The following is a 9,693-nucleotide window of genomic DNA, read 5'->3' as shown; positions in this document are numbered from 1 at the left end:
AATTTGACAAAATGAAAACTGATTGTTAAAAATATTTTTGGAAAAAGGAAAAAAGACAGAGAATTGCATAAAAAGTTCTTAAAATACCAGGATAATTTATCTCTGATGCATTATTGACAGGAAATATTATAAAAATGTTTTTAAAAAAAAAAAAAAAATCACAGAGTAAAATATAAAAATTCATCCAAATCACTCATTTTACACAAACGTCCTGCAGTTATTGTGTTCCCTGTCTAAGCGAATTGTACACATTATCAGTTGCTTTGTACTGGTATTGTTATGCATTGATTTTAAAACCTAATATCCTTCAAATATGTCACTTTTTGAGTAAACTTACTCAGTGATTAAGGACAATGTTGGGAACCACTGTGGCGGACCATTATATCTGCAATCCTAAAATAGTCACAGATGTAAAGCTTCCCACTAGTTCACCCATTTGATTTAATGTATCAATAACCTGTGGCCTGTAGTTAGAACTTTACTGAAGACATTATGAAACAAGACAAACACCGCCATCTACTGGAGAAGCTCCGTCAACGTCACTTTGGTTCCGCTCCGCCCACCTCAATGCATTCTCATTTCTATCCAATCAGAGAGAAGACATGGTGATGCGTTTAAGAGCAAGAAAGTTTTCACCTATAACTCTGTCTTTTTAGACAGTTGCTTTTGTCCGCTGTCTTGCGCCACTTCTTTGCTACTATAGAAACCTTTAACACATTACGGTGTCCTAATATTCGAATATCGAAGCTGTGTATAAATATGGCTGCTGAGTTTGTTCTTTAGCATGATAACAGTAAAGCTACTTCACAGGGGCGACATGTGCATATATTTTTAAAATCGTAACATCAAATTAAAAAATATATTTTTCATAATTTTCGGCTTAAATTTCTTGGAGGCTCGATAGATCATTTTTGGTAACTGTGTAGCAGATTTTACACGTATACTATGGATATGCATACTGATTTACAAACAACGAGATGGAGGAAAATGAAAGACCTTACTGAAGCTGTACTACATTACAAGGAGTATCTGAACGTACCACGAGACTTCACCAACTGTCATGGCGTCTCCCTTGAAGGGGGATTGGTACTGGAGAAAGTAGACGCTGTCGTTTATCAAATTTCTGCTGTATATAGGGCAGCTAACCCCGACTGAAGAGGCTTTAAGGAGCGGGTAGTTACCATGGGGACTGTCCATGCTAAGGTAAACTCAATTTCTTCCTGACAGCTGGCCTTTCTGTGGATTTTTCACCATGACCTCCCTGACCAGTCTGCTGAAGGCTGCAGACTCCCCAGCATTTGTACTCGATGTACTGTTATACACAGCTGGAGAAAGACGAACGATAAAGAACAGAGACGGGTGAACTTGAGTGTATGCTGGCGAGCTATGGATGGTGAAACCATGTGACTGTGGCTTCAGCTAATTTAAATGGCCATAATGCTGCCAAAATGTTTAAATATTTTAGTGGCACCGTTGGTAGTTTCAGACAGTTTTTACAAGAGGACATTACAAGAAGCCATTTTATAAACGTTAATCCAAAACAATGTAATGTGTCAAGACAATTATTTCACTCTTCCGTTATTGACGTAGAGTTGAAATACTTACCTCTGTCACTACCTTACAATAACCAGCAATCCCAGAAGATCTATAGTCTCCCATCCCAACATATTCTTATTCATCACCCACTGGCCATGAACGACTGAACGTCTCAACGTGCAGTGACTTTCACTGACCGTAGGATATCAGAGTTCTTATAAAGCCCCACCCGTCGCCTTCACTGCGCTGTCTCTTATTTGACAGCTGCTCAACAAAGCTGTCAAACAACATTTTTTATTATGTCATATCGGGCTGTGTGTTAATGCTATTCTGTCACCCTACCCTCCCAAAATCCAAACTTAGAAATGATTCTTCTCTTGTGTGAGCACAGATTCAATGACTAACCAGGCTTTATTACAAGGCTGTTGTGTTTCTTTGTTTAGATTGTCCGGGCAGTGTCATTTTAAAGTGTTGTCCTTTATCATTGCTGCAGAGTCTGGATCCTCTCCCGATGCATGGCAGGGACTTGGGCGTCCACCCGGATGACTTGATGGAGACTCCAGAAGTGGAGCAGGAGGCCAAGCAGGAAGTGCTCGAAAACAAAGATGTGAGTAGCAGTAGAACCTTGGTTCTTGTGTCGGCTAAAACAGCTAAATCTAATTCTGATTTAGATTTGTTTCACTATGCTTTGGAGAAAGATGCTAACCACAGTACCATTTAATCTGAAAGTACATAGACATTATAATTTAAATACGTATACAGTGCATAAATTAAAAAAGACCATTTTTACTTGCCATCACAGCTTTTGCTTGGACGAAACCAGCAGACCCCTGAGGAGCACAATGTCAGCTTTATGCAAGTTAGGGTTCAATAATATGTGATGTCAATATTAAAGTAATCCATGAAAAATACCTTTGATTACAGGTGGTCGTCCAACATGTCAACATCCAGGGTCTTGGAAGGACTAAAGAGGATCTGCTCGGCTATGAGATCTCTGATGTTTTCCACGCCAAAAACCTAATCGATGTATGTATTGGCATGCTCAGTTTTGGGTTCTGATGAAGGGTCCAGTAGACGAGGGTTCCTAAGTGCAGAGCTCTGTTTTGGTTACAGGTGATGAAGAAAGCTCACGTCGCCAGACAGAAGCTGCTCCGCCTGGGCATCTTCAAAGAGGTGGAGGTTCTCATTGATACATCTGAAGGTAACTCATTCAGACCTGCACACAATAGAATCACTTTCTAGTCCCCAAAAGGTTAAATAAAGCACATTTCCCTGTATAGTGAACACATAGTTTTAAGTAGAAGTATTGAGATGTTTTTCTATGGGATTTGATGGCTGTGCGCTTGGCAGATGTGAATATGCAGAAACAAACCTTCTTCGCGGTGATTGGGTCTCCCTCCTCAGGTACAGACGCTTTGCCCAACGGTCTGGATGTCACTTTTGAGGTGACGGAGGTAAAGAGGTTGACAGGAAGCTACAACACCATGGTTGGCAACAATGAAGGAAGCATGGTGAGAGAAACGCTCATCGTGTCACAGGCTTGAGGTGGAGCATGAGTGGATAGGATGGTGATGTTTTTAACTACGGTTTCTCAAGCATGAAGAAAATCCTATCCAGTATCCATCTTGATCTCACACATACTAGACACGTACTTTAGTTTCTGGAACAATCACTGTGATCACTGTTTTAGATCAGGACTCTTTATAATGCCGTGTTTCCTGGATGGTACGGCTCGGCTCGCTTTTGGTTCCAGTTACTTTCTCAGTTTCGTTTTCCACTGCAGCTGGTACCCTCTCAGTCTAGGTGGGATTCTTTAGTTGATCATCATAGCGACGCCAGGTGAAACTGCCATGACGTCATCAACAGAAAATGAAAAAGCAACAGTTTTGTTAATTGATGTTCTCACTTGTAGTTTATCTTAGCTATAACAGAAGACTTGTTTGAATCTTATTTTCTCATTTTGACATGTCACAGCAGGAAAGCCGCCACACTGAGTTGGCTCATTACTTCAGAGGAATCATGACACATGGCGCTGTCGCAGTGTGAACCTAAACGATCACAGCTTACAGTGTGTGTCCTGTCTGCCAGGTGCTGGGGCTGAAGTTGCCCAACATGTTGGGCCGAGCTGAGAAACTCACCTTCCAGTTCTCCTACGGAACCAAGGAGACGTCATATGGCCTGTCCTTCTTCAAGCCCCAGCCCGGACACTTTGAGCGCAAGTATGTCACTGACATGGATCGTAAACCCACCTGCCTCACTGTCTTCCTGTTGGACAAGACCAGCAGAATTCAGTGAATCAAATGTGAACATCTCACCTGTCACACTTCATCTCTTTTGTGCTGTACCTTAAAGGGAGCATTCTGAATAGTCTTTTGACGGTGTGTTCAAGGAAGCGCAGATATTCCGACCACATAAAGTGAATGCTTGAATGGTTGAATCGTGGATGCTGGTATGAGCTTGAACACACCGCCAAGGCAGAGTTTTTGAGTTCTGTCTTTTCAGACCTGGTGTGCTCTGTTTCAGCCTCACCCTCAACATGTACAAAGTCACCGGCCAGTTCCCATGGAGCTCCTTAAAAGAGACCGACAGAGGCATGTCTGCAGAAGTCAATGTAAGAGGCTGTGTGTGCGTGTGTGCATGACAGAGGGAATTTTGACTACTTCCAGAGTGAGCGACCAGCACTATTCTGAAACCACCATCTATGTAATGCCTGATATGAGCATATATGGAGCTTCTTGACCTCACTGCACTCGCCGTTGCTGTGGAAGTGACGGCTGGGTTTACACTTGAGCTGATGTTCTCCACCTTCCTGTGCTCCTGCAGTTTCCTCTTGGGATGACCAACCACACGTTGAAGTGGGAGGGCGTATGGAGGGAGCTGGGCTGCCTGGCACGCAGTGCGTCCTTCGCCGTGCGAGAGGAGAGCGGACACTCGCTGAAATCTGCCCTCTCGGTACAGCCTGGAGCCTTTCTCTCACCTCATAGTGCTCCCAACATTTCTGATTTTGTTTGACACAATTCAGGCTCTTGTGAAATATCATTTTCTTGAATGATTGTGAGGGTTGTAAAGCCGTTTCGCCCACCGCATCAGTTCAACAGAACTCCTGTTTTGTTTGTTTACAGCACACTGTGTCAATTGATACAAGGAATTCTGCCATTTTCCCCAGCAGAGGTGCCTTACTCCGGATCAACCAGGTGAGCGTGCACCTACATGTCCATAATAAAGCCTCTCTTACAAATGAGGTGCAAGCACTGTAAACTCACTGCAAGAGGTCCTTTAGCCGATCGCTGATTTGAAAAAAGAACTTGCTTTCAATACAAATCAATAGTCATAAAAACAGAAAACAAATAGTGACATTGTGCTTTTACGTTGCTTCTCTACCAACAAAGACATGTTATCTGTTAGTGTCTTCAAACAGCCAGCTGTATTCTGCTTGTTTTGACAGATAAGATAGTGAACGTTTTATTGAGGTGTGTGTTTGCCCTGCAGGAACTGGCCGGGTACACAGGAGGAGACGCCAGCTTTTTGAAAGAGGATTTTGAGCTGCAGCTCAACAGACGGCTCCTCTGGGACTCAGTAAGGCAGAAATAAGTCACTTCAAACCTATTTAACAGGATTTGCTTCTTAAAGATTTTAGGGTTTTGTTTTGGTGGATTGTTTGTTCTTAGAAAAAGCATGAACAGACCCCGTGGAGTCTTGACGTGATGCTTCAAGCCTCCAATGAAGCTACATTATTAAAAACAAGAATTATCTGTATTTGTGGTGGCGCACTTGTAATATTAGTTGTATTAAAGAACCACCAGGGGGCAATAAAGCATCACTATGCTAGTTAAAGACAGTAACATTCATTGATTGATTTTTCTTTGCTCTGTTTGACAGAATACTCCTCTACAGGGTTTTGTGTGTATAAAGACATCATTTTGTGTCCTCAGGTCCTCTCTGCTTCTCTGTGGGGTGGGGCTCTTTATCCCTTGGGAGGACAGCCGTCCTGCATCGCTGACAGGTACATCTGATTTTCCAAGAGCTGTCACCTGGCTCTGACACATAGTCAGACCCGGTTTAATGATAGTGGTGGGCTTGTGATTTTGAGGCACTGCACCCTGAGCCAGTGGTTCAATGAAACATGCATTTTGTCCAGGTTCTATCTTGGAGGTCCCACCAGCGTGCGAGGTTTTGGGATGTACAGCATTGGGCCACAGAGTGAAGGTATAAACTGACATTGCTTACCACAGTAAAAATTTAAAGTGCTGAATATTTCAAGACCAACAGTATGAAAACATTCTTACTCAATTCAGATTGTTAAGGACTATGACACAGAGGGAATTAGATCACATAGAGCAGAGGTGTGTGTCCCGTTATGTAGTGCAGCTGCATATCTTGGTTTCATTCTGTGTGTGTTCCAGGTGACTATCTGGGTGGAGAGGCGTACTGGGCAGGGGGACTGCACCTCTACACCCCGCTGCCCTTCAGACCAGGCAAGGGCGGCTTCGGAGACCTTTTCAGAACGCACTTCTTCCTCAATGCAGGCAACCTCTGCAACCTCAACTATGGTGGGTGGACTGAAGAGAGTACAAAATGCATGAAATAGCTGCTGTGTTTAAAAAAAAAAGTCAACAGCGGTTGACTGGCAAAAATGTCACTTTTATAGGAAATGGAGTATGCTTAAAAATATATAATGTCTAGAAATGACCTTTTTTTTTCCCTCATTCAAATTAGCTACTGAAGTTGTTTTATTTTGAATTAGTCAAACATCTCAGTACGTTTCTGGAAAGTTAGAGATTTTTTGGTTAATAATGAACACCACAAAATTTCAGAAATTCTTCAGAAAAGTCCTGAAACAGCAAGGAATCCATGGGTGTATGGTACCGTGGTATTAAAAAAAGCCTTGAAATGTTATATCAGAGACTCAGTGGGTATTGGGAAAGCTTTCAGGGTCTCAGATGGATTGTAATGTTGAGTGTTATGTGTACAGGTGATGGTCCTCAGGCGCACCTTCAGAAGCTAGCAGAGTGTATCCGCTGGTCGTACGGCGCGGGCATCGTGCTGCGGCTTGGCAACATCGCCAGACTGGAACTCAACTACTGTGTGCCCATGGGAGTTCAGAGTGGAGACAGGTACACAGCATTTCACTTCCACTTCTTGATATTACAGGAGGAAGGTTCACCCAAAACACAAAAAAAGACGAGGACAAAATCAGTTCACTCAGATTTTGTGACCACACATCCAGCAGTTGAAAAGAAACCAGTTCCCAGCCATTGTTGGCAGCAGAGATACGTGGCTCGTTTCTCATTGTGTGTATCCTTGAGGTCTTACAAACATGCTGACCAAACGTGTGGAAGTTTTTCCTTTTCATATGGATTACATGCATCCCTTTTTCAAAAGAGGTCTGATAGTGTTGTAGGACAGCAAAGCTATATCAGTAGAATACTTTTCATTTTGAAAATGCTACACACATCACTGTATAATAAGGGGAATTGTCTTCTCTCCCGTCTCGTAGGATATGTGACGGTGTCCAGTTTGGAGCAGGAATCCGCTTCCTGTAACCTCAGCACTCCGCTGCCCCCTCAGTCCTCCTGCAGAGGCTGGGATGTGAAAAGGGAGGACGTCTTGTTGTTTGTCAACTGTAACTTGTTGTGGAGTGTGTAACACTAGCATGGGTCATATGTCCTGGGGAAATGTGCCTGACCCCCCCAACCCTCCTTTGATATGCACCAGTTAAGGCTTTTGAACAGCACAGTGCCAGTGCTGGGCCATGCAACTAGTGAAACTCTTTACAGGACCGCCCAAACAGGCTTTCGGTGATTTGAGAGATGAAAGTAACCAGATTAAGAATTCTTTGGCAGCAACCACAAGACATTCAATAATTCTGCTGATAACTGACTTCTGGTTTTGTTTTTGAACTCTCCAGCACTGGCACCTTGTCTGTGGAAAAGTCAACCACTAGTGATTACACCCACTGTGTTTCCTGTGGTGACACAAAGTAACTTATTTTACAGAGCGTTGTTCCCTGTTTGCCTTCCAGGACTGCTTCTTATCCGGGAGCATAACTTGTTAGTGATTTTGTTTGACAGTTACCCGTACACCACACACACTCTCAGCCGGGGAACGAGCCGAGAGAAACCAGCACTTTTTAACCACAGCTGCGGTGTGCGAAGGGAATCGACCATCAAGCCAAAGCAGTTTGTTCAAACGCTCTTGTCTGATGTGATGAAAGTCGGGTTGATCCCTGCGATGGAAACTCCTCCTGAGCAGTATCCACCACCAGTGCTCTTACCGTTAGTCCTTTTTTTGATGTTGTTGAAGGTATTCACAAATAAATCACAGCTGCTCCCCTGTTTCTCTGTGGGCCCTTTGTGGTTTCTCAAATACACATTCAACAATCAAGTGGGGTAAATGACCAGATGCAGGTATCTGATCTGGATATTGTGCACTGATTTATATATGTTAGTATGCAGTGTTTCTTGCCTTTAAAGTCAGGTATTGTTCTTTAAGTATTTTTTTAGAACTAACCTTGATTTGGTATATAACATCTGAGACCATGCTCCAAGCACCTGTTAGAAAAAAAATTTTAGACCTTTGATTTGTAGATGTCGGTGACATCAGCAAAAGTGTTGCAACAGCACAGGAGCATTATAATTTGATATCTGAATGGTTTTATCGCGTTATGAGATAAAGGGACATCCAGTGGGTGGAATGAATGCAGCAGCACTTGCCAGGAAGTTATCAGGTCTACAGAGTGCAGTCCAAACTAAACGGGACAGACTGGTTAAGGCTGAGTGTGTGTGTGTGGGCATGTCACTGCCCTGCCTCCCTACAGGTTGTCAGCTGTTGGAACCTTTGCTCCGCAGGAACCTGTGCAGGGCAGTTAAGTGTGGATGGTGCCAGATGTGTGTTTGATCAGAGCTTGTTCTGTGGGAATCTGGGCAGATGTACAGCAGGTGAATGCTGCAAAGAGCTGGAGCGAAGCAAGTACAGTGAAACCAGAATAAAAATACTTAGAAGTTTATCTTTAAACTGAAACCAAAGTACTGGTACAGAGGGACACTGAACCGTTTAAAGACTATTGAACCTTGGACTTTTAGAAATTCAGAACAGTGTCAGCATACTTAAAAAGTACTTTGTGCTTAAACTTTGTGCAGTATGTGTTATAAATGGTTGATTTAAACATTACCCTGCTACTTTTACTGGCTACTGTCAATCAAACAGAAAGGTTACAGGTTCATTTAACATCAGCTGTTGGACTACAGAGTGAGAACCAGCACAAAAATACTCATAAATAATGAATATTTTTATTAATCTTAATGGAAATACAGTTATGATACTGTATATAAACTGCTGTTGGTGTTGTAGAAAGGCCTGTGCATCATGATATTTGAGCCCAAGTCAGCCTTTAGTCTTTAGTAATATTTGAAAGATACAGGCTGGTACATTCCTTGCATATTAAAAACTGCTTTGTGGTTAAACTTTGTGCATAGTGGTTAATGGTTTATACCCTCATGGCCTTTGGTTTTTGGCACTGGCCATCAAAAAGCCACAGAAAGGTTGCAGGCTAATTTAACATCAGTTATTAGAGTGAGAGGCAGTATAGAAAATGTAGTCCAAAAATGTGTTAATTTATGTTTCAGTTTAGATGAAAAAACAAAACAAAACCCAGATATCCAAATACATCACCAAAACAGAAAATATCCAAAACCAGTTCAGTTCTGCACATACTAGCCTTATTAGCATGTTAGCAACTTTGCTACCAAATAGGCTACCACGCAGCTAAGTGAATGTTAGCAACTATTACTTAATAAAAGTGGCCTTGCTTTAGAAATTGCAAATCATACAATATCACAAAGAATTTTTTTTTTTATCCAGACTTAACACTGAATGAATTATATTGACATATACTATGGATACAATTTAATACATGCTGAAGCTAGCCAGCTAGCCAAACTTAAAAAGCTAGCTCCCAGGGCGTTACAAAAGACAGGCTAACATTATTCACTGAAGGTAGCCAGCTAACATTAGCATAGTAACTCTGTGGTTTATCAAACCGTTAATATTAAAACTCAAATTAGCTGAGCCTTCTTAAGAACAATTAGTTAGTTTAAACACGCAGAACCATATGTGTTTCTCATAGTTAACTGTGTGAATAAGCTTTCATTTTATTTT

At 42.1% G+C, this 9,693-nt stretch overlaps 1 protein-coding gene across 1 annotated transcript; it reads left to right on the top strand.

The window, feature by feature from the left end:
* The first annotated feature begins 1,042 nt into the window (after positions 1 to 1,042).
* samm50l (sorting and assembly machinery component 50 homolog, like) lies at positions 1,043 to 7,873 on the top strand. Its single transcript, XM_076722656.1, has 15 exons — positions 1,043 to 1,203; positions 2,030 to 2,143; positions 2,461 to 2,562; positions 2,650 to 2,737; positions 2,941 to 3,047; positions 3,625 to 3,755; positions 4,060 to 4,147; positions 4,360 to 4,488; positions 4,659 to 4,730; positions 5,026 to 5,112; positions 5,469 to 5,539; positions 5,675 to 5,742; positions 5,940 to 6,086; positions 6,509 to 6,650; positions 7,034 to 7,873. The coding sequence occupies exons 1-15, from the start codon at positions 1,183 to 1,185 to the stop codon at positions 7,077 to 7,079; spliced, it is 1,413 nt and encodes a 470-aa protein (XP_076578771.1). The 5' UTR covers positions 1,043 to 1,182; the 3' UTR covers positions 7,080 to 7,873.
* The last annotated feature ends 1,820 nt before the right edge of the window (positions 7,874 to 9,693 follow it).

This window comes from Chaetodon auriga, chromosome 22 (genome assembly GCF_051107435.1).
Source record: "Chaetodon auriga isolate fChaAug3 chromosome 22, fChaAug3.hap1, whole genome shotgun sequence".
Classification (NCBI taxonomy): domain Eukaryota; kingdom Metazoa; phylum Chordata; class Actinopteri; order Chaetodontiformes; family Chaetodontidae; genus Chaetodon; species Chaetodon auriga.
This window is presented reverse-complemented; position numbering and strand designations above follow the sequence as displayed.